Source organism: Rhamphochromis longiceps, linkage group LG10, assembly GCF_057381845.1.
Source record: "Rhamphochromis longiceps isolate RC_006_pf linkage group LG10, R_longiceps_female_GT1.1, whole genome shotgun sequence".
NCBI lineage: Eukaryota > Metazoa > Chordata > Actinopteri > Cichliformes > Cichlidae > Rhamphochromis > Rhamphochromis longiceps.
The window spans coordinates 1309870-1337626 of NC_140566.1; the positions used below are offsets into that span (position 1 = coordinate 1309870).

A 27757-nucleotide genomic window follows, 5' to 3' on the forward strand; every position below is an offset into this window, starting at 1 on the left:
ATATTGAACCGTGACACCAAAGTATCGAACCGAACCGTGAATTTTGTGTATCGTTGCACCCCAAATACATAAATAAATAAATATATATATATATATAATATATATATAAATAAATTCCCTGCTCACCCCTGCGAGCGGTCTATCCTTCGAGCTCGCGTCCTCTACCAGAGGCCTGGGAGCTTGAGGGTCCTGCAGTATCTTAGCTGTTCCCAGGACTGCGCTCTTCTGGACAGAGATCTCCGATGTTGTTCCCGGGATCTGCTGGAGCCACTCGCCTAGCTTGGGAGTCACCGCACCTAGTGCTCCGATTACCACGGGGACCACCGTTACCTTCACCCTCCACATCCTCTCCAGCTCTTCCCTGAGCCCTTGGTATTTCTCCAGCTTCTCGTGTTCCTTCTTCCTGATATTGCTGTCATTGGGAACCGCTACATCGATCACTACGGCCGTCTTCTTCTGTTTGTCTACCACCACTATGTCCGGTTGGTTAGCCACCACCATTTTGTCCGTCTGTATCTGGAAGTCCCACAGGATCTTAGCTCGGTCATTCTCCACCACCCTTGGGGGCGTCTCCCATTTTGACCTCAGGACTTCCAGGTTATACTCGGCACAGATGTTCCTGTACACTATGTCGGCCACTTGGTTATGGCGTTCCATGTATGCCCTGCCTGCTAGCATCTTGCACCCTGCTGTTATGTGCTGGATTGTGTCTGGGGCATCTTTACACAGCCTGCACCTGGGGTCTTGCCTGGTGTGATAGACCCCAGCCTCTATGGATCTTGTACTCAGAGCTTGTTCTTGTGCTGCCATGATTAGTGCCTCTGTGCTGTCTTTCAGTCCAGCTTTGTCCAGCCACTGGTAGGATTTCTGGATATCAGCCACCTCCTCTATCTGCCGGTGGTACATACCGTGCAGGGGCCTGTCCTTCCATGATGGTTCCTCGTCTCCCTCCTCTTTCTTGGGTTTCTGCTGCCTGAGGTATTCACTGAGCACTCGGTCAGTTGGGGCCATCTTCCCAATGTATTCTTGGATGTTCCTTGTCTCATCCTGGACTGTGGTGCTGACACTCACCAGTCCCCGGCCCCCTTGCTTCCGCTTAGCGTACAGCCTCAGGGTGCTGGACTTGGGGTGAAACCCTCCATGCATGGTCAGGAGCTTCCTTGTCTTGATGTCAGTGGCTTCTATCTCCTCCTTCAGCCAGCTTATTATTCCAGCCGGGTACCTGATCAGGGCAGGGCGTAGGTGTTGATAGCCCGGATCTTGTTCTTGCCATGCAGCTGACTCCTCAGGACTTGCCTGACCCTCTGCAGGTACTTTGTGGTTGCAGCTTTTCTAGCGGCCTCTTCATGGTTCCCATTCGCCTGCGGGATCCCCAGGTACTTGTAACTGTCCTCTATGTCTGCAATGTTGCCTTCTGGTAGTTCAATCCCCTCAGTTCTGACTACCTTCCCTCTCTTTGTTACCATCCGACTACACTTCTCCAGTCCGAACGACATTCCAATGTCATTGCTGTATAGCCTGGTAGTGTGGATCAGTGAATCGATGTCTCGTTCACTCTTGGCATACAGCTTGATGTCATCCATGCACAGGCGGTGGCTGACAACTGCTCCATTCCATAGGCGGTATCCGTAGCCAGTCTTGTTAATGATCTCACTGAGGGGGTTCAGGCCTATGCAGAACAGCAGTGGGGACAGAGCATCTCCTTGGTAGATCCCACACTTGATGGTGACTCGTGCTATGAGCTTGAACTTGGCCTCTAATGTTGTACGCCACATCCCCACTGAGTTCCTGATGAAGGCTCTTAGGGTCCTGTTGATCTTGTACAGTTCTAGGCATTCCAGTATCCAGCTGTGGGGCATTGAGTCATAGGCCTTCTTGTAATCAATCCAGGCAGTGCACAGGTTGGTCAGTCTGGTCTTGCAGTCTCGGCTGACTGTTCTGTCTACCAGTAGTTGGTGTTTTGCGCCTCTGGTATTCTTGCCAATCCCTTTCTGTGTGCCGCTCATGTATTGACCCATGTGCCTGTTCATCTTAGCCGCTATGATGCCTGACAGGAGCTTCCATGTAGTACTGAGGCAGGTTATTGGTCGGTAGTTGGAGGGGACCGGTCCCTTCTGGGGGTCCTTGATGATTAGGACTGTCTGGCCTTCGGTTAGCCGTTCCGGGTGTCTCTTGTCAACTAGCAGCTGGTTCATTTGTGCTGCCAGACGCTCGTGGAGTGCAGTTAGCTTCTTCAGCCAGTAGGCGTGAACCATGTCGGGGCCTGGTGCTGTCCAACTCTTCATACTGGAGACCCTTGCTTGGATGTCTGCCACTGTGATGGTTACTGGACCCTGTAAGTGAGGTTTCTGTGGTCTGCAATCAGATCCACTAGCCACTGAGCATTGCTGTTATGGGTTGCGTCCTTCTCCCATATGCTCTTCCAGTATTGTTCCGTCTCCAGCCTTGGTGGTGTTGTTCTCATATCGTTCCCCTGCCACTGAGAGTACACCTTGGCTGGTTCTGTGGAGAACAGCTGGTTTATTCTCCTGCCTTCGATCTCTCTGGTGTACCTCCTCAAGCGGCTGGCCAAGGCTTGCTTTCCAGTTTCCAAGGCCTCAGGTATGGACAGGTTCCTGTACTTCTTAGGCACCTTCTTCATTGCCCCTACATACATACAACAACTCCCACCAGGGTTTAAATACCTGAGACTCTCCACTGTTTGGTTTAGGAGTGAAAAAGCTTCTTGGATGAGAAGTGAAATGTCTTCACGAAACTTAAAGAAGTCCAGTTGCTTTTCTTTCCAAGCTCCATAGATCACATTACACTAATCTCTTAAATTAAATATGTTCTATAAAGGACTTTTGAATCCCAGTTGAATTTACAGCAAATAAATCTCTGCTTTTGGAAGCGATTTTATTAGGAAAATAAAGTATTAGCTTTCTGAAGTCTAAACAGCTGTCTTTCTTGATTCAGCATTGGCACAGCAGTATCTGGATAAATGTTCCCGCCGACAACAAGAAACAAAAGTTTTCTCACAAATGTTGTCATGTCAAAAGAGTGAAGGTAGTCATTTAAGGTAGAAATGATACTGTAAATAAACACAAAGCAAAGCAGTGTTCAGCAGTATTTACTAGTTGCAGTGTGCAGTGCCAGTAAGGATGTCAAAGTCCAGTCACCGGGTTTCTCTCCATTGCTGACAAAGCAAAGATATCTGCACCGTACATGCCACCTTCCACTTTGTATTAATGCAGCTATATATCCCAAATCTATTTTGTTTTTATCCTTTTTGTTTAAATAAGAAAAAAGCAAATATACATACTTTGTGAGCTAAAACTTTATAACATTTTTGTGGTTTACATTCAGGAACATTTAGGTTAAGTGAAAAACAAACAATAATCAAACACAAGATCAAATGAACAAATAAAAAAAGCCAACTTATTCACAATATGTATTTATAAACACTATTTGTTGCCAAACAGTTTTCATATTACTAGATCCTAAAAGTCCAGACTGCCTTCCAGCATAATGAGCTATTATACTTTCTCCTTTGAGGGGATCCAGATATAGGGTCCTGAATGTTCTTCTATGACCTGTTTGCAGTGGGTATAAATGTCCTCCAAGGTTTCTCCTTGAACCAGTGCTGCAAATAAAAAAACATATGAATGAACCTTCACAGATACATGAAAGTTTGATGTTTTTATTCAGGAAGCCAGGATTTGAAGATTCCTGACATACGCTGGTAGGATTGAAAAAACAACAACAACAACAACAACCCCAATCCCAGATTTATATGAAGTTGACTCAAACTGGGGGATTTCAACAGCATTTCCTTTTCCCCAATTGCTATTAGATTTGGTGAGTTATTTAGCGTCTCTGTTTAGCTTCTACAATTAGCTTTTTTTATGAGTCTTGTGGTCCATGTACTGGAGATGAAGAGCAAATGTAAACTGGTTGTTGGATGTTTCTGGCCCACTGCTAAAGAGACACGTGTTTCCAAAGGACATTTTGCTTTGGCATTCACTCTCCTAGCCTATCCATCACAGAAGAAGAGTAAGAGGAATGTGAAAGCACTCTACAGTGAAAGGCAGCCTTGATCCTTATACTGTGTGTACCGGTGGATTCATGCCAACATTCCTCTGGGGGAGCATGATATAATGCTCATATGGCACATTTTTCAGTTATTGGCTTTGCTTGTGGAAATATGTAATTCCAGCAGTGCTGTCTGTAAACAGAAAGCATCAACAGTCCAGGTAAATATTACATAACCTTGTGATACATAGACTTCAGACAGAGTGATTCATATATTTTAAACACTAGACTGACATCAGTGCCCACAGTTTTATTTTTTACATGATTTAATTTCTTTATTTATGCAATTTGTAGACTGAATGGAGTTGGATGGTCTTGGCTTCTTCAGCACAACATACTGCATCTAAGCAATGAATGTCCTGTATATCACAATAAAGCATTCACAGCATTACACTGCTTCAAACAATTACAGGAACACCTTTTAATCAGAATATTTAGCAGAATGCATTGTTGATCTGTTTCAGCTACTTTGGTGTTAATGAATTAGCCTCGTGTGCACCAAAGGCCCAACAATGACACGACTCTCAAACAGGAACGGTTTAACCTGTGGAGGCCACTGACATTTTTTTCTGACCATTTTCTTTACTAGTTTGCATTTGTCCAGGGTCACTACTGACAGCATGAGCTGATACCTGGACCCTGCTGAGGTTACATACGAGTGTGGGGGCCATATAAAATACTACCCGGTGCCATGTTGAGTTGCTGGAATGAGAGTTTGGTCTTCGGTAGGTTGATAATTTTCATTTCCATCTTTATTCAAGGAGGGGAATGGAGAGTGTTTTCGAGCGTACAGCTCACACTCCTCAGCCTCCTCGGGAAGGTTGATGTCAGAGTATTGGACGAGGAGACTCCATCCATTAGTTAAACCTCAGATTCAGTTCAATTTAATTTTTCATGTCAATCTAATTCAGTTTTATTTATCTACTGTCAAATCACAACAGTCGCTTTATGTTGTAAGGTAAATACTCCAGAATAATACAGAGAAAACCCCAACAGTCAGAGGGCCCGCTATGAGCGAGCATAAAGTAAGAGATGGCGTCTGTCTGTCACGGCTAGACGGTCCTCACCGGTCGCCTTGCCAATTTTTGTTGTGTTTGCGTGTACTTTGTGGTGTTCTCCTCTCCATCCTAATCTGAAGCAGACCTATTTAACGGTGCGGTCGAGTCACAACCAACGCTGGAACGTTGAGCTAAACCGGGTAGCGTAGTCGCGATTAGCATACCTAGTTTGTGAAGGAGAGAGAACGTTTTCGTTACTGTGCGTGTGTTTTTCTCATCTGCCTCCAGGATCCAGGGATCGGAGGAGGAGCGGGCACAAGGAGTTGTTTTGGATTGTCACTGCACTGTCACCACGGGGAGAAGCCACTGTATCACTGCACTGCCCTTTTTGGATTACAGACTCGAACTGTTGACTTATTTTTTCACTGTGAATAAATTCACTGTCACTCTGCAAGGAGTCTCGCACCTGAGTCCTTTAACCCAATTCACCATGACACTGTCTCCCAAATCCAAACTGGGAGCTGGTTCCTCAGAAGAGAGGACTGAAGGCTCCAAACGCCTTTCAGCTGTACTGAGACAGGTTTAGAATTCCTAATTTTGTGCGTCTGGTGACATCGTGAGCTCAGACCAGACCAATAGAATTAGTCTTTAAATGATTTTTTAAGTTTCTTTCTGTTTTTGATGTACATCTTTCAAAACTTCAGCAAAGGTAGAAAAGTTATACATGCTAAAATCTTTACAGCGTGCTGTTCTCCTTATTGAGGAGTAGAAGCTTTTTCAGTTGTCTGACTAAACCAATACTGTCACTGATGCCTAAGCTTTGGATTTAGACACGGTTCAAACAACGTTTGAGCTACAGTGATTCAGTATAAATGGTTTGTTTTAACACTGTACCTGTAAAGAATTCACCAAACTCCTGCTCAAGCTTCATCGCCCTGTCAAAGATCTTCTGGGCTTGTTCCTCTGTCAGTCTCTTATTCATGGCCCTGTACACACACACACACACACGAATAGAAATGTGCGCATCAAACAATACCTCTATTGTTAGTGTGTGACAAAAGACCACATGAATACTCACATTAATGAATCAATAGACTTCGGTTTTATGAAGATGGCAATGGGATAGAGTTGTGCTACTTGTAGTCGTTTGATAGCATTTCCAGAAACATCCAGAATGCAGTGTTTACCCTGAGACAGAAGCACAGCTTTAGCTGTAGCACACAGAATCACACTAGCTCTCATATTAAGATCATTTTAAAACAACTCTTATGTGTTTCTAAATCGTCTTTGCTTTTCAAAGTGCAGTGCAGCTGCTTTGATTTCTCAGAGAATATATTGCACTCTGCACACTTATTATATTTAACTATATTTAAAATGCTTCTCAGTGACGCTGCTGGCAAACAGATCAAATCTTACCCTCTCAGCCACGTATTTGACCGAATGGACGCTCGTTCCATAGAGATTATCATTATACTGCCCAGCCTCAATGAACTTGTGCTCTTGGATATCCTTCTCCATCTGTTCCCTCGACATCACAAAGTGGTAATCTCGCCCATCAGCCTCGTAGTCCCTCTTTGGTCGAGTGGTATCTTCAGTATGAGCAGGAACATTAACTCTTAGTAACTTTACATTTGCTATAATTCTATCTAAATGAATAAGTACCTCACTCACATTTTACAATTCTCACATTAACTGTAACAAATTCACCTTTAAAGCTATCCGACAGAGATTAAAGGGCTAAACTGGAAACATGGGATAACACTGCTAGCACCGCACAGTAATAACACGGTAATGCTGGGATAACAGGTTAATAATGAACAAGTAAAATACTGATATACTTGTGATTAATACCAAGGTACTGCGTGGCCTTTACTTCAGTAAGTAAATGGTATTACTTGCATGTTCTGTCTTTATTATCACACTAATACTAAAACCACTCTTACCATGTTATTACCAAGCTGTGACATAAATGTGATCATGTTTTTGAACTCACAGGTAAGCGCCTCTGTTAATATATGGAGAGGATGTGGCACAGAATTCTACATTATTAGTGCACCATAATGATATAATACTAATAATAACAATATCAATGACAGAAATTCCACATTATACACAAACTGTGGTTCCAAAAAGATGAATGGACTTGTTTATGGGAACTACTTCACTTTAAAGGACTTTCTAAACAGTAGGTTGAGAGAATCAGTTCATGGGCTCACTTACCTTGATAACCTGAACGGTTAGCAGCTTTATATGGTTTAAAGGGTAAATTCAAATAAGAGATGGGTAAATAAAAACATGCAAAATCAAAACTGCTGCAGCTGATGACAAACACAACACACACAACTGAAGAAGACGAAGGCTGATCCTGTTGGGTCAGCTTGTGACAGCTTTCTCTTACAAACCAGCAATACCCAAGCCACTGTCATTACATTAAGTAATATTTAACACGGTGTTCCTGTGTGGAGGAGATTACAAGATCTATTCTCACAATGGAGACCATATATACTTGGTTTACTACAATGAGAAGGCTGGTGGAATCTGTGTGAGCTGTCCCTCAGCTACTGATTGAATCGCTGCAGTTTTCTATCCATTTTCTCAACTGTTTGTATAATTTAGGGGCGCAGGGAGCTGCTGCCTATTCCAGCTGTCCAAGGGTCAAAGGTGGAATCTACCTGAGCACCAGCAGAGTGAGACAGACAACCACCCACTCTCACATTCACACATACTGTAGAATGGCCACAGACATGCATGCTAACCAAACATCCATGTCTTTGTACTGTGGATGGGAGCCTGAGAGAGTGCAGACAGTAGCAGGGAGAACATGCAGACTCTACACAGAAAGGTCTCCAATGGATGCAGACGTAGACATTTCTTCCATTAAGCTGGAATACTAATCTGTAATGTCCTGTTTCCCACTTCATCCTTACATTAGCAATGCAAAGTCAAATACGTACGCGGCACACAAGATCCAAACTTGTCTGGGAACTCTGATATGAGGTCATCATTGATTCTTTCCTTCATGGGTCCCAGGATTATGACAGGTCTGGCATAGTTAACTAAAGGAGAAACACAGACTTCATAAAAAGTAAACTCTTAGAGGACCGTAGCATAGCTTTACTTATGTTGTTATCATCTACAAAGGATATATCGATTCTTGTAATAGAAAAATGAATAAATAATAGAAAATCTGTAGAGTAGACAGCAGCAACTGGGAAACTGTACAGTTCTTGCAAAGTTTATACGTTTCGATTTCACATGCGGGGCAGTTTGTGGTGAGAAAACATATTAAAACCATCCCTAACTTTGTTGGGCTGCTTAACAGAAAAGAGGAATAATATGGAGTTTAGGCTGGCACACAAAAACTATTTGGAAAAACCTAGTTTGTAAAAAAAAAACATACGAAACTAAATTTTAACAAAATATATCATTTCAAGAAGTCATAAAAACCAAAAAAACAATCAAGGTGTCAGCGTGGGCTGTGGGCTGTCAGAGTGGGCTGTGGGCTGTCAGCGTGGGCTGTGGGCTGTCAGAGTGGGCTGTGGGCTGTCAGAGTGGGCTGTGGGCTGTCAGCGTGGGCTGTGGGCTGTCAGAGTGGGCTTACCCCCAATGCATCCACCCGTGTGACTGTCTGTGAATGTGGCATGTGCAAAAATTCCCAAAGCCCGAGATAGCTGTGACGTGTTTGTATCTAAATCAACAACTTGAAAGTGAAGCTCATTAATGCTCAGTGGCTGATGTGTCTAATGCCTGCTTTAAGGACACAAAAGAATTAATAAATTAATTAATTGAAATAAAAAACCCACAACCAATACAGCCTTTGTTCTCACAACATCATACAACTAATTGTCCCCAAAAATCAGAACAGAATTGGGGCTTTTAAATCCGCTGCCCCCTGTTTCCTGGAATAATCTGCAGAAGGATCTGAAACTGTCAGAGTTGGTTATGTTGATGGAGTTTAAGTCCATCTTTAAGGAACGAGAGAATAACTCTGTTAGTCCGTGTGATTGTTTTTAATGTCGCTCTTAACTGATCTGTTATTGTGTATTTTTCACATGTTTGTGCGGGATTTTGTATTTGTTATGTACTTATGTGGTACATGTATTTTTGACTTTTGCTGCCATGATGCCAGATCTCTTTTGGAAATAAGATTTTTAATCTCACTGAGGTTTTTTCCTGGATAAATAAAAGACTAATAATAAAAAAGTTTTAGCTTACCTTCATGACGCATCACTGGTTCATATGAGAGAATCACTTCCTCTTGACTTCCTGTTAGGATATTTCACAAAATATAGTGCTACCTTTAGCTATCAGAATTTGTGGGCAACAAAGAAAAACCCATCAAAATACATGTAACAGTTCGAGATAACTCTGTAATAATCAACATTTTATTCATGTTTTACATTTACTGATATTTTAGTATCTTCTAGTTTACAAATGAGAACTTCAAAAAAAGTACACGGTGGTTTCAGTGATGCGTTTGTGTTGTCAGTGCTAATAATTAGCTAATTTAGGAAACTCTTAAAAACATAAAAACCTGTCTTGATTTGAATTTTAGGTACTGAAACACGCATAATTAAATACTCTCAGTATTTCGCAATAATCAAACTACTGGACATAAACACATACCCGCAACGCTGAAACATGAACTCCAACAGCAAATGACATTTTACTGTAGAAGGCCCAAACAAACAGATGTAACCGTGGCAACCTCTAAGACTGTCATTCAAGCTGCTATGCTCATAAACGAAAACAAAAGCACCATGCAAACATGCATGAAACAATATCCACATAGTGAGGCTGGAATAACAAAGATCATGCTGGTGGAGTCGTGAGAGATCCCAGTGGTTCCTCCTTAGGACGAATACAAGGTCATAACTGTGTCCTGCAGAACCTGCGACCCTTAACAAATCATGCAGTTCTCAGATAATGCAAACATTACAGACGCGCCAAGGTATAAATGGCACAAGCCACCGAAAGCATAAAAACTAACCCAATATATGTATAATAAGATTTCAGTAGTTTAATTTAAATATTTATCCTCTGATGCATTTTAAACGATTCTTAAAGTCTTATACAAGAAAAAGATGGTTACTTGAAATCCTTACATGACATTATACAGATATTGAACATTTTTAAACCTCTGCCACATGTCATGTTTTAGTGGACCAAGAAGCAAGATAAAGCCAACAACTGCAGCATGCAGTAATGCAGGCAGAAGAACAACCAACTTACTTAATGTCTTTGTCCCATACCCATCATCACCTATCCCCAGGATGTCCTATTGGCCGTCCACAGAGAGTCAGAGCAGAAGAAAGAGAGCAAGGAGGACAGCCACAACATAAGCAAAAGGTGGAGGAAATGAGGACAGAGGGTGCGGCCCACAGATCTGTCCTTCTCAAAACAATGAGCGGCCAGCAGGGAGAGCCAAAATACCAAAATACCTAGATGATCTCTGAAGGGAAACTGGGTCATATAATATCACCACAAAATGAACAGCAGTGATTATGAGAGCAGTGATTATCGCATTTCTGCATCAGAAAAGGACAGAAAACAAGGATGACTGCAAAGAGTCTCCGTGAGGTTCCCACACTTGGAAACACACCTGTGGTTTCCCTTCTGGCCTGACGTGTGACCTACACTGACTGCATGAAAGCACGTATGTGTCTGTGAGCTTACTTACGGTCTGAATCACTGCCATCCTGCTCACCATCTTTGTTCTTGTAGAATGGGAACTTTCGTGTAAAGATGAAATTCTTTTTACGTTTGTCAGTGAATGACTGCGAAGGGAGAGAAAGCATGGGGCAAACAGGTGTATCATTGTCATGCAGACAAAACTGTTTGCAGGAAGTAGAATGTCAAGAAGTTAAGTGTGAATCACTGCTGCGTGTTTTAAGTTGACCTAATAATATGTGAAGCTTTGAGCCGAGCTGGCCACAGATAGATGAGATCAACCAAAGACTGTCAGACAACAACAGCGATATATAAAACGACCGAGCTTCTTCTGCTGTATTCCTAAATAAATCAGTATGAGATTGCACACTTCTTGACATGCCACCCGTTTAAAATAAAAGCAAAGTGAGAGACAGTTACCCAGAACATGCCATGAAAAATAAAATATAAGAAAGAGGTTCCATAAGAACACGTAAAAACATGCAGTAATAGAAGGAAAAGATGGAATTTGAGAGGATGACAGCTGAAATAACCTGCCTGTATGATGTGTGTCTGTGGTTGTAGAATATATTGCACTTGATGCTTTGTAAATATACCACATCTGTTTCCAAAATGAAGTTGAGCTGATAATTCACAGGTGGTGCAGGTTTGACTTGTGGGAGGTAAGATTAATAAATGAAGCACATCTACAGCTGTAAGAAAGGGTTTGTGGCATTGTCAGGATCTTATAGAGCGCTTTTCTACTCTGAGCAGTCAAAGCACTTTACACAACTTGCCTCATTCACTCTTTTCCATGTAAGTGCTCTCTAGCTAACATTCATACTCCGATGGATGCATCGGAGAGCAACTTGGGGTTATTGCCCAGGGATACTTGGCTCGCAGACTAGAGCAGGCAAGGATCGAACCACCAACCTTCTGATCAGTAGGTGACCTGACTGACCATGTGTGAAGTCAACTATACACAAAAAACTGCTTGTTTTTCATGTCAAGTAATCACTCACAGTGCCGGCTGGAAAAATGAGTAAGCCCCTGACTTCACCTAGCCAAAGACTCCTGCATGATCTACAACACTGAGCAAAGCTCTGTGGGGAGCTGAAAATGCGCAGTGTTATATTTGGAAGTTAAAAGCCTGGCAAACCTTTACAAACCTGTAAAGTATGGTGGAGACAACCCTGGGCCTGCGCACATTGTCATCACTGGATGCAACCAAAAATGAAATGTGGCAGGAGAATGTCGGGGCAGGAAGTCCATGACCTGAAGCTTAGTAGAGGTTGGCTGATTAAACAAGGGTGCAAATCAAAGCACACACGTAAAATATCAAGAGAACTGAAACAAATACAAATGAAGACGTTTTACAGAAGAAATGATCTGATGGACTTTTCCAAAGTTAAGCTTTACTTGCCTGCACTGGAAGTGATTACTTGTTTGTTCATGAAGGCATAAAAATGTTTGTCTGTGTTAACTTTGTTTGTGTGGCAAAGCAAACAGCAGGTTAAGCTTCTCATACATGTTCAGTTCTATCTGAACTAGCCTGTGGATCATCGCACTAATAGAAATTTCCACTTTGCGAGGTACTCACCCCTTTTGACTCAAACGACCCTGGCTTGGCATTGAATTTAACAGTCTTTAGACGTGCCCGCTCTTTCCTTTCCACCCTGTTGAGGAAATAACTAGTCAGCTGGTGTTATGGTTCAAAATATTGGGGATGGAGACAGGAGAAACACCACAATAACAACACTGGTCCGGCCAGGTCAAGTCAAACGATGATTTTAATGGTCACACCCGTGGGAGATGGAAACTGTATGCAGACAGCCCCAGATCTCATCACAAAAAACACATCTCCATAGTTTTGTAAAAATCAGGGTATTAGAACGCCCCTTCATGCGTAATGACAGATCAAAATAGGTTCCAGACATTAGTCACAGTTAATCGTACATCTTGTACATCTTTAATGGCTACAAACAGACATAGAACTTCTCCTTTCTATAACACCAAACATGGTAATAAACTTCAAGCCCTCAGGGTCTCTGAGGCTAATTATTGACTCTGGTCATCTGTTACCAAGTAGAGTAAAATATAGTGAGACTCCAAATGAGTTAAGGCCTCAGGCCGGACACATTCCTGAATTATATGTATTATATGTATTATATGTATTATATGTACTGTAAGCATGTTTGCATTTAGCCCTCTGCACTCAAAGTCAAAACCTGCAATATATCAGTCCGGACCATCACGCCGAACGAAGCTTATGACCTTCAAAAGACCAAGTGCCAACTCATCATAAGCACAATTGCAAGGTGTGTCTGAAGTTATTGAAACCACTCTTTTAACAAAAGACAAACAAATTAACAAATCTTCTAAACGCTGTTCAGTTCATTTCAATCATTAATTATTAAACATGAAAGTGATGATTTATGCTTTTCACTGATTCTCTAAAAAGCCCGGAAACTGACTCAGGTATTTAATATTTCAATCAATGTTGTTTAATTAACTACCACTTTAAACTTAGCAAAAAAACATAATTGAATAAAAGACCACAAAGAATAATATGATATCAGTGGTATGTAGGCGTGTGCGGCCCTCTATGCTCGAAGCCTTTCCCCTCCATAGATCAGTCAGACATTCACGCTGACTGTAGCTTTTAACCCTTAATTAACTTGAGCACAACTCTATAATAAGCAACAAACTGCAATATGTATAAGTTGATCATGGTCACATCTGCAATGAAAGATCATATTATTCTGGTACCTGTAAGTAGAAAATCAAACTAGAGTTATAACAATCACTGTAATACAAAGGCTAATGCAAGATCAAAAACTTCAGTATATATTTAATGCAAAGCTGGTTATATGATTCTAATGAACTAATAGTGCCACATTAAAATAATGAAACCAGAAGAGGAAAAAACATCCCCTTTTTATTCTACACTGGTATGTATAAAGTTTAGCAACTGTGAGGAGAAGAAGGAAGTCTTAACAATTTCTACCCCATATGGAAAAGATATATATATAAATCTTACAAAGTCTGTCTTGTGTGAAACTTGTATGAAAAGCGTATAAGAGTGAAAACAGATATAAGATCCCTCGAAAAATTATATAATGAAACTTGTATGTTTTGGATACTTCCTAAAACAATATATGAAAGTAATGAGAAAGTGGCCACTTTCATGAGTAAATCATATACGTTTTACACGTACTCCTGCCCTTTCCAGTGACCACAGCTAAACATCAGCAAACATCAGGTGTGTGGTAACAGACTGCTTATTGAATTGGGTTCATTGTGTGCTTCATCCTGTCAGCCCACTTTAAATGCTTTTACTTTTCTCCAGTATTGCTGATCTTACCAGTACCTCACTCCTGATGCTTACTGAGCACCTGCAAGTACTTGAAGTTGAAAAAACCCCAGTTTTAAGCTTGTTTTAACAAAGGCTCCTTCAGGGGACAACAAATTAATAGCTGTCCAAATACAGTATCATGGCCCTGCATTTGTACACTGCTGAATGAAATTACAGGAGCACTTCAAAGCTAACAGAAAAGCTCCTAGTTGTTGCATCCACATTCACCTTGTATGAATTTAAAAAACCTACATCGCTTTGTTCTCAAGTTCAAAATAATGACTTCTGTTTTTTTTAATTCAGTTACATTTTATTTATTTAGCACCAAATCACAGCAACAGTCACCTCAAGGCGCTTTATATTGTAAGGAAAAGACCGTTAAATAACACAGAGAAATCCCAACAATCAGACGAAACACGGTGGGAGGGAAACAGCAGAACCAGGCTCAGGGCCATCTGCTGTGACAGTGGGGGGTGAGGGAAGGGAGACAAGACAAAGAGAGCCAGAGATCAAGAATCATTAATGCTTAATTATAGTTTATTAACCCATGATGAGTGAAAATGGGCGAGACAAGGAGAAATGCTTAGTGCATCATGGGAGTCCCCCAGCAGCCTATTGCAGCATAACTAAGGGCCGATTCACGGTCACCTGATCCAGGCCTAACTATATGCTTTGTCAAAAGGACCTCTAACCTTGAGGTCAAGGTCACCAAGTTTTTGGTGGACACACCAGTTGCATCACTTTCAAACTCCCGTGTCTTTGTTCTAGAGTTTTCACACTCACAAGATTTTCAGAAAATTGAGGCAGACCTTGAGGCCGAAGTCACCGAGATCCAAACTCGTGTGAGATCTTTAGTACTAACACCCACACTAGCAGTCAGGTTTGGACACGTTTATTTCTTTATGTTTCTTTGACCATTTACATCGTAGATCAGGGCTGCCCAATCCCGGTCCTCGAGAGCTACTATCCTGCAGCTTTTAGATGCATCCCTACTCCAACACAGCTGAATCAAATGGTTTGATTACCTATTCAGCATGCCATCATGTTTGGCAAAGGCCTGATAACAAGCCATTCATTTGATTCAGCTGTGTTGGAGTAGGGATGCATCTAAAAGCTGCAGGATAGCATATAGGGGGCAACAGTAGCTCTCGAGGACTGGGATTGGGCAGCACTGTCATAGATTCTTACTGAAGGCATCGAGACTATGAATGAACACATGAGGAATTATGTAGTAAACAAAAAAGTGTGAAATAACTCAAAACATGTTTTATATTTTAGATTCCTCAAAGTCGCCCCCCTTCATGCCTGGATTGCTTTCAAGTTATAGCCACCCACAGGTGACTGTGGAGGCCGGGCTATCAGCTCACACAGCCTGGAGGTGTGTTTGGGCTCATTGTCCTGTGGCTGCAGGATGCTGTGGTAGCCATGCTGGGTCAGTTTGCCGTCAGTTTTGAATAAATCCCCAACAGCGTCACCAGCAAAGCCCCCCCCCCACACACACACACACACAAACACACACACCTCCTCCTCCATGCTTCATGGTGGGAACCATGCACGTAGAGACCATCGCTCACCTTTTCTGTGTCACAAAGACACGGCAGGTGGAACCAAAGATCTCAAATGTGGACTCATCAGACCAAAGCACAGATGGTCTGATGTCCACTCCTCGTGTTTCTTGGCCCAAACAAATCTCTTCTCTTTAGTCGTGGTTTCTCAGCAGCTGTTTGACCATAAAGGCCTGATTCACACAGTCTGCTCTGAGCATGTAGAGATGTGTCTGCTGCTGCTCTGTGTGGCATCTATCTGGGCTCTGATCAGAGCTGCTGTTAACTTGTGATTTCTGAGGCTGGTGACTCGGGTGAATGTATCCTCAGCAGCAGAGGAGACTCTTGGTCTTCCTTTCCTCGGCCGATCCTCATGTGAGACAGTTTCATCGTAGTCTTGATGGTTTTGCGACTCCACTTGGGGACACATTCAAAGTTTTAGCAGTTTTCCAACTGACTGACCTTCAGCTCTTAAAGTAATGATGGACTGTTGTTTCTCTTTACTTAGCTGATTGGTTCTCGCCATAATATGAATTCTAGCAGTTGTCAAATAGGCCTGTCAGCTGTGCACCAACCTGACTGCTGCACAACACAACAGATGGTCCCAACGTCATTAAGAAGGCAAGAAACTCTACAGATGAACCCAGACAGGCTCACCTGTGAGGTGAACCCATGTCAGGTGACTACATCATGTAGCTCACTGAGAGAAGGGTCAATCACGACACTGGACGGAGGGAGACAGACAGTAAACGAAGAGGGAATCAGGGCAAAGAGGAAACACCTGGGGGAGACTATCAAAGTAAAATTGGAAGTGCGAGAAACACGCACTGAGATGCAGACTGACGAAACCCAGGGCACAGAGGGAGGACAGAGAGGGCGAGAGACAAGTAGGGGAGAACACACATGTGTGAGAGAGAGACGGGGAGACGAGGATGAAACACTAGGAGGGAAACATGGACTAAAGGAGACGAGACACACAGAAGCGAGCAAACACAGACATGACTGGGGGAACATACGACATATTTGTGACACGAATCACAATTCAAACCTATAGCGAAGAAACAAAAATCCCACATTTGACAAATGGTTTCTGCTCTTTGATAATGAAAACACCTTTTTGGCACTTTTGCTTTGTTTGCTGTATCGACGCCTTTCAGATGAATTTGATTCTGCGCCAGTGTTATTCAGGACTGGGATACGTTACGTTTTGGCTTTTGTTATCACGAAGGTCTTCAGCTCTTTGACTTCCCTGAGGGGACTATTGTTGTTGGTGATTTATAAATAAACTTGAATCAAAAACAGGCTGTTTTTGGATAATGACTAGTTTAGAAGAAACTAGTCAATAGTATGTTCACACATTAGTGTATTCACTTCTTACCGTCTCTTGCTTGGGATGACGCCCATTTCCTCGCTGTCACCATGTGGAGTAACACGGCGAGCCTGCCACCACTCATCATCGGAGGCGTTGATGACGTGCAGGATGTCCCCAAACCTGAAGCCGAGCCCTTGGCTGGGAAGACCGCTGTCCTTTGACTTTTCATAGTCAAAAAGTGCCCTATTCCACGAAAGAAGAGCAGTAATAAAATAATAATCCCTGTTTCTTTGCAGTAAGTGACTTTTATTCTAAATTAGCAAAGAGAAACTAGATGCAGGATTTCAGCAGTTATAGTTACTATAGTAAATAGTGAATGTGTTTCTGTTTCAGTCACACATCTCAAATATCTGCATAAATCTTCATCTTAGTTAGGGTCAGACATCTGTGCATGAAGACACACAAGCTTACAAAAGTAAACGACGCAAAAGCAGCTTTGCTGTTTAGCCTGGGATGTCTGACTGCAGAATGGATGTTTTTTCATTTTCTGCATTCTTTGAATTCACCACAACCATCTAAAATCCAAAACAGACCAACCTAACATAGAGTGATCTTTTCTGATTGGTTCGCAGGGATCCTGACCCGGAGCTCATGCTGTGGTTCATCATCTGTTCCCGCAGGTCGTGGATTTTGGCCTCAAAACGTCCGTACTCTACAAGACAAGGTTAGCGTGGATCAGCACTGACAGTCTGACACCAATAAGGTCTTGAGTAATTATCTTTAATGGAATTTGCATTTAGATATTGTTTAAGGTATAACTGTCATTGTAAGGTTATGTCCGTCTGCTCTGTTTATTATCAGGCCTTTTAGTTCCCTTGGTTCCCTTGTGTGATCACTGCAGCTGTGTTACCTGCTGTTCCCTCTCTATAATCACCTCTTGTGTATATATCTTCAGCTGCCCTCATTATCCTGCATTATCGGTGTCACGCTTTGTCTCTCGCTCACTTTTATGCAGCGCTTTCATCTAAAACACACAGAAACACACACAGTATCTTGTCTGAGGACTTGATAACTAATAAACACTGATGTTGTGCCATCAGTGTTTATTAGTTATAAAGGTTCAGGAGTTAAGCTTTGGGCCAAGAAACAAGAAGAGAAGTGTACAGCAGCTGTTGCTGACTAACAGATATTCTATAACTGTCTGCACGTTCAGTCTCATGCTCAGTTTCCACTTTTTTATATTGTCTTGGTTTCTTTCTCCCTGGTGTCTACACACATCTCAAATCTGTGTGTCAGCAGTAGACAGAAAGGGAAACACCTATCTCTTTGCAGTGGGTTCTTATTAGCAGCATGCATTCATACCTGACCTACGAAAATAGAAACAAAGGCATTTATCCCATTTCAGCACATCAGCAGCAGGACAGTGTCACAAGCTGCTGTATAATACAATCAGATATATAACAATACAACCCAAAGAAATAGGAGACAGATTCTCTGGTTTCCTTTTTTACGTCTAAAAGAGGAGACGTTCCCTCCCACTGCTGCTCATAGAGCATCAGATGATTGTGGGGGTTTTGTCTGTTTCTTTGTACTGCTATAAAAAGCACTTTGAGGCAACTTTTCTTGTGATGTGGCAATATATGAAAAAAGGAATTAAAAAAATAAGACTACCTTTGAAAACATATTTGTATATTTATATATGCTGATGAGGACATGGACAGAGTTTATGCGACAGAGGAGGATGTTACAGACGGGGTGAGGCAACACCTGAAGGGAGCAAAAGAAAAAGAAGGAACGCAAGACTGTGAGTCTGACAATGTGTCAGTATGAAATCACTGTGGCTGGCTATATTGTTTTCTCACTAATACTTGACCTCTTTTTTAAATAACAGGAAAATAACTAAACTACTAACTACTAGGAGACAAACACTAAGTTTCTTTGTTTCTTGTTTTTTGTAAACATATTGTTGGCAAATTGCTCTAAATTGCTGCAAATTCTTTGGTAGCCAGCTGGCACTTAGGCTTGTTGGTCCGGAGACCCGGCAGCGCCTCACCCAAATACTCTGCTCCACAGACCCTAGCTTTTCTTCCTCCTGTTCCAGTGCAGGAGGATCCACCAGTTCTGCACTGAACATGTTGACTCACTTTGGCAACACAAAAGTGAGCCACTTACTGTCTTTCCTGTTTTAACCAGAAACATAAAAATGTTAATATTAAAGCACTAATTTATTGAACACTGTTTCATAGACAGTGTTTGGTGCTCAAGCCCAGCGAGCTAAACTGTCTCGTGAAGACAGGAGAGGAAGCTGAAGTCGATATTAGAAAAGTTGCTGAAATCATAACAACTTTTCAGAATTGTAATAAATTAGCAGAAATATTCACAGCGTTTAATCTGTAACAGATGTGTTTTTTAAGAACAAATGTCCATGGTTTGAATTATGCCTAGTTCATAATTGATCATTCTTGCTTGACGTTTGACATTTAATAAGTTTTCTTTGCGTTTAAAAAACAAATATAAAAAACAAATACATGGTTTATACTGTTGACAAAGGTGGGACTGTCTCCCATTATATCTGAGCGAGGGTAGAAGGACAGAACATCAAGCCTATTATGTTTAAAGTGTTGCAGCTACACACAGTGAATGAACACTGTGAGAACAATGAGGTAAATCAACAGAGTGTGTGCTTTGGATAAAGCACATAGAGATTACACACACACACACACACACACACACACACACACACACACACACTGTACTGTGCATTGTAACATGAACAAGAAGTGATGCTTGTTAGAATTTATTTTTTATCTTGTATAACTCATTATTTATATTCACAATTACCTCATAATTTACACGCGTTTATATTTTACTACACAAATATGTATTATAGAATAGAGGGTTGAAAGAAACTGCCACAGCCATACAGCACAAGGCCATAGGAAAAATACTGGACAATGATAGGTGGACACACTGGCTTTAACACACCAATGGGGAGGCAGCGTCCCACCCAAGTACCTAGGCCCAACCCTGATTAGCTTCCAAGATCGGACAAGATCTTGGAAGCTAATCAGGGTGGTATGACCATGATGGAGCCTTTACTGTGTTTCACTGATGGCTGTATACACACACTGTTGTACCTCCCTCCTTACCTCTGTATATACTGATGACAACTTAAACTTTATACACATGTTTGTTTCACTTGGTGACTTCTCGTCAGCCTTAGCAGAAACGAAGACAAAATAAGACATTTCTGATGAGACTGATGAACAGCAGATAGATCCACTGAAGGAGCAGACATGTCTTTCAGGTCAGGTTTTGCTTTTTCCTCCTGTTTCTTAAGAACATGACTTTCAGATACGGTTTATCTGCTGTAGGTTATTTTTTAGACCTACTGCTTCCACATTCCTCAGTTTTTTTAAGGACACACAGTTCACTGTGCTAGGTTATACCAAGTGTTTTGGCTAATAGCTCTAAGATGTTTTAAATAAAACATCAAAGCGACTGTCTAAAAAGCGCCCAGTTGTAGATTTTAATTGGATGGAGATCAGGAATGTTTTTCAGGTCATAAACCTGGTGGAGTGGAGAAAACGTGATGATTAAATCAGTGGCTTGAAATTTAGCAAAAAATCAGTTTAAAGAAGCAGAATGCTTGTTAAATGAGAATTTATTACCTAAATACTTCAACAACCTTCAACAAAACACAGCACTTTGCAAAATATGCAATAAAATTGTTCCTCCTAATGTGGGAAACCACAAACTTGTTTCACCCACCACCTGAGGCAAAAACACAATCAGGCTGTGAAGGAGCAGAAGCTAGCAGCTGGTGATGGACTCAAATGTGATCAAATGACCCAAGCATTACCAGCTGCACTTGCTAGTTGCAATCCACACGGCAGAAAGAGCAAATGGTGGATGGAAACTACTGATGCAGTTACACGTTGGAAAAGCAAGTGGTTCACGCTCTACCCAAGATACAAGATCCCAAGGTATGAAATACAAGCACTATACAAGCATTTCTTGTTTAAGTACTTTCTGTTTACTAATTATCGCCCACGTCCACCCCAAATCACCTGTGCAGTACTCTCAATAAAAATCCTTCCAATAACCTGTTTGGGGAAGCAAATTGTTTTAGATTTCTGATCAGCTGATCAACACTTCACTGAGTCCACGTAGCTCCTAGAGAGGAATTCTGATAGAAGATAAGATTAAAAATGACACAAAAACTAAACTTAAATCTCATTAATGAGAGATAGACTTAAGTGTTTTTAAGGGGTCGCTCAGTGAGAATTTTCACATTAAATGGGAACTAAAAATACTTTGGTTCTCTTTTTCTTTATTTGTGAAACACTGTGGACGTATTCAACGTATATGCTGCCTCGGTGAATAAACTTCACAATAATATATTTTCTTGAAATGCTGTAAATTGGTTTGCAAACATCTTGTCCACACATATATTCATTCTGACTGTGTTTCATTTGCTTGTGTATGGGGGTGTTTCCAATGCAGATATTGCAATAAAGAAACATTTTTACACTACAATGAACTAATCTTTGTCTGACAAAGTGTTCAAGAGTGAAACGACTTCTGTGAGATTCTTACATTGCGTCCATTGAATATAAGTGCATAGGTGCTAATTCCGTAGGTGTCTCATAAGTTTACATACCCTGGCAGAACTTTCAGACAGTATGGATGATAACACACAACCTTTTCTTTCACTCGTTGTTGGCTGACGCCATTTATTGTCAAACTGTGGTTACTCTTTTTTTTTTAAAACACAACACAAACTACCCAAATGACCCAGATCAAAAGTTTACATACCCTGGTGACTTGCACACAACTTGACACAAAAAGGTTAGAAAGGCTATGAAATGTCACCATCGTCACCTGTGATGTGTTTGCTTGTAATCAGTGGGTGTGTATAAAAGGTCAGTGACTTTCTGGGCTCCTGACAGACCCGTGCATCTTTCATTCACTGATGTTATTCTAAGTCATGAGGAAAGCAAAAGAATTGTCAAAGGATCTGCGGGAAAAGTTGAACTTTATAAAAAAGGAAAGGTATATAAGAAAATATCAGCAATGTTCAAACTCTAATTAAGAAGTGGAAAATTGGGGGTTCTGTCGAAACCAAACCACAGTCAAGTAGACCAACTAAAATTTCAGCTACAAGTGCCAGAAAAACTGTTGGGGATGCAAGGAAAAATGTACAAATAACTTCAGGCTTCACACAGGACTCTCTGAAAATGTGGTGTGGCTGTTTCAAGATGCACAATAAGGAGGGACTTGAAGAAAGATGGGCTGCATAGTCGAGTTGCCAGAGGGAAGCCATTACTACACAAATGCCGCAAAGTATTCCACTTACAATATGCCAAACAGCACAGAGACAAGCCTCAAACCTTCTGGCACAAAGTCATTTAGAGTGATGAGACTTAAACTGAACGTTTGCCACTTGGAGAGGAGTCAACAAGGCGAACGGTGAAAGGGCCACCATTCCTGATGTGAAACATGGTGATGGATAGCTGATGTTTTGGGATGTGTGAGCTACAAAGGCACAGGATATTTCATCAGAATTGATGGCAATAGGAATGCAGTAAGCTATCAAAAAAGGAATTTTTTTTTAAATTGAGTAAATTTTGCATTCATCAGCCTGGAAGCTGCAAATGTGACGTACTTGGACATTTCAACATGACAATGATGCAAAACAGAAGGCCAAGTTGGCCTGTCATTGGCTACAGCAGAATAAAGTGACATGACAGACTCCTGACCTCAATATCATTGAGCCACTCTGAGGAGACCTCAAACTTGCAGTTCATGCAAGACAGCCCAAGAAATACAGGAACTGGAGGCTTTTTGCCAGGAAGAATGGGCAGATTTACCATCTGAGAAAGTATAGAGCCTCATCCACAACTATGACAAAATACTTCAAGCTGTCATTGATGTTAAAAGGGGCAATACAGGGTAGTAAGAACTGGGTATGTAGGTGGGGTAGTTTGTTTTGTGATTATTATCTAAAAAGAGTAAATACAGTTGTTTGCTTTATTGAACATGTGCTCAGCATCAGTTATAACAGCACAACAACGGGTACGACAGCTAGGAATAAAACTGGCACTAGGCAGCCCTGCCACAAAAACATATCAGATGGGCAACATGGGCACTAACATAACCCAGTATATAGAATAGAATAGAATAGAATAGAATAGAATAAACCTTTATTATCTCCGGATGAAAAATGTGGGTGTTACACAGCTCTTATAGCAAGGGGAATATAAAATATAAAAGGGAGACACAAAGTGGTCCTATATACATAAGCAACTGAAGTTCGTATTTACAGGTAACGATGTACAGAAATATGTATAGAAAGATTGTACAGAGATATGTATAAAATGTACAGTGAACAAACAAGCTGGTGAGTAAGATGACCAAAGGATGTTAAACTGTGTCATAGAGTCTGACGGCTGCTGTAAGAATGACCTGCGGTAGCGCTCCTTCCTACACTGTGGGTGTAAAAGTCCACTGCTGAACGAGCTGCTCAGTGCTCGTACAGTCTCATTCAGGGGGTGGGAGGTGATGTCCATGATGGATGTTAGCTTAGACAACATCCTCCCCAACCTGCTCGATGGACTTCAGCGGATGGTCCAGGACAGAGCTGGCCCTCCTGACCAGTTTGCTGAGTTAGGTCTACTCCCTAATTCACACCGCCCACAATGGCGGTGTCGTCTGAGAACTTCTGGAGATGGCAAGTGTCCGTGTTATAACTGAAGTCTGCAGTGTACAGGGTGAAGAGGGAAGGAGCAAGTACTGTTCCTTGTGGGGCCCCGTGCTACAGACTACCACCTCAGACACACAGTCCCGCAGTCACATACTGGGATCTACTGGTGAGGTAGTCAACAATCCACGAGGACAGTGATGGTCCACTCCCTTTCCCTGCAGCTTCCCACTTAGCACTGAGGTCTGGATTGTGTTGAAGGCACTGGAGAAATAAAAAAAAAACCATGACTCTCACAATGCAACTGGTTCTCTCCAGATGAGAGAAGACCCGATGCAGCAGGTAGGTGACAGCGTCGTCCACCTCGATGTTTGGCAGCCTCGTATAACCAGGCCTTTGGCCTCTGATAGCTCATTCTTCACCTTCATGTACACTTTGATGTTCGGTGGCACACTACTTCCGTATACAGGCCATCCCCTGCGTATGTAGGTGATGGCAGTCTGTAAGTCGCCATCAGTTGCAGTGTCTCTTTAATGCTCTACATTCAGCTTGGAGATGCTGGAATGCCCTGTATCACAGTGGCTACGTAGCAATCTGCCCAAGCCTGTGGGCTACGCGACAACGTATTGGCGATGTCATTCGAGATTCAAGATTCAAAGTGTTTATTGAAATGCTATTTCTTCTGTACACATGACAATAAACACTTTGAATCTTGAATCTTGAATGACAAATGTTTTGCCAGGGACATAGACGACCTCCGGCTTGTACCTCATGACATCTTGTAGACACCTCAATGGAGCCTTGAGTATAACAACCAAACACCAACCATGAATGAAAAGAAAAGTTTTTGTGTTATCATTCATATTGTCTGAAAAATGGTTAGGAAATCATAAATTCTGCCAGGGTATGTGAACTTATGTGCACAACTGTACATAAGGAGGTCATCACTTGGCCCAATTATAGCCAATTTACTTAGAGGCCCGCAAAGATCTATTTAAGCATTGTCCTGTGTTAGGTTTGTGCTGATTAATAAGGCATTTACACCACATGATTGGTGTGCTTGTAAAGTGCATTAACTTTTTTCAGCTGACTTACCTTCAGGTCTGTACTGAGCAATGATGGTGACCACTTGTCCTGCTCCTTTTAGGGCTGCAGCTGCTTGTTCATGTGTGGCTCCTTGTAGGTCAATGCCATTGACCTATTTTAACAACAAAGTTGAATTATTTTATTACAGTTTGCTTTACTGTATATTGTGTATTGACCTGCAATACAAAAAAGTGTACTTTATTTCACCTCAGTGTTAATGCATGGTGTCCATTAATAGGAGGACAATTCAGCTTCAGATTTAGTTTAACCCATTTATCAATTTTATTGTGAATTTTCCCAAATGACAATTGTCAAAGCCCTTAATTAAAATTAAAGCTGAAACTTTTCACTATCTTTCATCCCCGCAGGTGGGGTGGGGGTTGTGGGGAGGAGAGAGGTATGTGTGTATGATCCTCAAGCTTGGGTCCTCCTGAGGTCGAAGGTTCTATGGAGTACCTCAGCTGTTCCTACTACTGACGCAGACCACTGATGTTGTGGGCTGAACGTGCTGGAGCCCTCTTCCAGTTCTGGGGTTACAGCTCCTACTCTACTACTCCTACTACCACTGGGACCATTCTGGATTTTATGTTCCACAATTGCACCAATTGTTCATTCAGCCCCTGGTACTTCTCTGTTTTCTCATGCTCTTTCTTCCTGCTGTTGCTGAAACCAAAACTACAGTCTTGTGTTCCTTTTTAACCCCCACAATGTCTGGTTGGCTGGCCTATATACTGCTTCATCAACCAAACTAGTTTTTTGGTCATTGGGTGTTATTTCCAATGCCCATTTGAAACCTGGATCAGCTTGAAACCTGGATCCTCTGTAGCTGGGTACCAAGACAACATACCCTCAGAAGATCTACTAGATGATATGAATGCAGCACTCTGGACAATACCTACTGTGACCATAACCAGCTGATCTACACTACGGCAGCAGTGATCAGTGAGATGCTTGGCTACAAGTTGAACATGGAGAAGGAGACTTGAGGCCAAAATCAAGGTAGCATGGAGGGAGGTTAGCCAACTATTGGAGCTGCAGAAAGGTGCGATGAAGAAGGTGCCTAAGAAGTACAGCAAACTGTCTCATACCACAGGCCGTGGAAACTGCCAAGCAAAGACTCACAGCCTTCGCCAGCTGCTTTAAGGGGTACACCAGAGAGATCGAAGGCAGGAGAATAAACCAGCTGTTCTCCTCAGAACCAGCCGAGTGGCAGGGGAACAGTTTGAGAACAGCACCACCAAGGCTGGAGACGGAGCAATACTGGAAGAGCATATGGGAGAAGGACACAACCCATAACGGCAATGCTCAGTGGCTAGTGGATCTGAGGGCAGACCACAGCGACCTCCCTGAACAGGGTCCAGTGACCATCACAGTGGCAGATATCCAAGCAAGGGTCTCCAGTATGAGTTGGACAGCACCAGGCCCAGACATGGTTCACGCCTACTGGCTGAAAAGCTGACTGCACTCCACGAGCGTCTGGCAGCACAAATGAACAAGCTGCTAATAGACCAGCCACACCCAGAATGGCAAACTGAAGACCGGATAGTGATGATCACCAAGAAATTACCGGTCCCATCCAACTACCGGCCAGTAACCTGCCTCAGTACCACTCAGTACAAGCTCCTGTCAGGCATTATAGCGTCTAAGATGAACAGGCACATGGCTCAATACATGAGTGGGGCACAGAAAGGGATTAGCAAGAATACTAGACGTGCAAAGCACCAACTACTGGTAGACCGAGCAGTCAGCCAAGACTGCAAGACTAGGCTGACCAATCAGCCTCCAGTGCACAGGGCACTGCCTGGATTGATTATAAGAAGGCCTATGATTCAATGCCCCACACCTGGATACTGGAATGCCTAGAACTGTACAAGATCAACAGTACCCTAAGAGCCTTCATCAGGAACTCAATGGGGATGTGGTGTACAACACTAATTTCCAACTTCAAGCCCATAGCACAAGTCACCATCAAGTGTGGGATCTACCAACGAGATGCTCTGTCCCCACTGCTGTTCTGCATAGGCCTGAATTCCCTCAGTCAGATCATTGACAAGACTGGCTACGGATACCAACTACGGAATGGAGCAGTTGTCAGCCACCTCCTGTACATGGATGACATCAAGCTGTATGCCAAGAGTAAACGAGACATTGATTCACTGATCCACACTACCAGGCTATACAGCAATGACATTGGAATGTCTTTCAGACTGGAGAAGTGTAGTCAGATGATAACAAAGAGAGAAAAGGTAGTCAGAACTGAGGGGATCAAACTACCAGAAGGCAACATTGCAGATACAGAGGTTAGCTACAAGTAACTGAGGATCCCACAGGCAAATGGGAACCATGAAGAGGTTGCTAAGAAAGCTGCAACCACAAAGTACCTGCAGAGGGTAAAGCAAGTCCTGACAAGTCAGATAAACCAGGGGTGTCAGACTCAATTACACAGTGGGCCAAAATTCAAAACTGGAACAAAGTTGCGGGCTAACATTAATATTTATTGAAAAAAAAAATCTTCCTCCAGATATGAGAATGAATCTTTTCTTATGGACTCAAACAAGTTTTGCTGAAAAACTGAATATGGAATAAGGAAAGTTTAATGCTAAACAATATATATATTAGCTGTATAATACCAGTAGGCCAGCTCTAATAGTAATTTGGTATGGCTTCGCGGGCCAAATGTAACTAGGCTGCGGGCCAAATTTGGCCCGCGGGCCAGAGTTTGACACCTATGAGCTAAACGATAAGAACAAGATCCGGGCTATCAACACCTACGCCCTGCCTGTGGTCAGGTACCCTGCTGGGATAATAAGTTGACCAAAGGAGGAGATAGAAGCCACTGACATCAAGACAATGAAACTACTGACCATGCATGGAGGGCTTCACCCCAAGTCCAGAACCCTGAGGCTGTACGCTAGGTGTAAGGCGGGAGTTCAGGGACTGGTGAGTGTCAGTACCACGATCCAGGATGAGACAAAGGAAATCCACAAGTACATCAGGAAGATGGCCCCAACCGACCGCGTGTTTAGTGAATACCTCAGC

At 42.3% G+C, this 27757-nt stretch overlaps 1 protein-coding gene across 2 annotated transcripts in view; it reads right to left on the reverse strand.

The window, feature by feature from the left end:
* Window positions 1-2905: 2905 nt before the first annotated feature.
* The window catches only part of LOC146660094 (disks large homolog 2-like), a 178369-nt gene continuing 153517 nt past the window's right edge, over window positions 2906-27757 (reverse strand). The window contains exons 17-27 of one of the 2 annotated variants that reach the window (XM_085419775.1): window positions 24728-24830; window positions 17527-17641; window positions 16996-17172; window positions 12319-12394; window positions 10750-10846; window positions 9285-9335; window positions 8024-8125; window positions 6486-6658; window positions 6148-6257; window positions 5964-6055; window positions 2906-3622 (exon numbers count right to left, since the gene is read on the reverse strand). In XM_085419775.1, coding sequence (XP_085275901.1) covers window positions 3516-3622; window positions 5964-6055; window positions 6148-6257; window positions 6486-6658; window positions 8024-8125; window positions 9285-9335; window positions 10750-10846; window positions 12319-12394; window positions 16996-17172; window positions 17527-17641; window positions 24728-24830 — 1203 coding nt within the window. In that variant the 3' untranslated portion in view covers window positions 2906-3515. The remainder of the gene's footprint in view (window positions 3623-5963; window positions 6056-6147; window positions 6258-6485; window positions 6659-8023; window positions 8126-9284; window positions 9336-10749; window positions 10847-12318; window positions 12395-16995; window positions 17173-17526; window positions 17642-24727; window positions 24831-27757) is intronic. The other variant, XM_085419776.1, reaches the window with a different exon arrangement.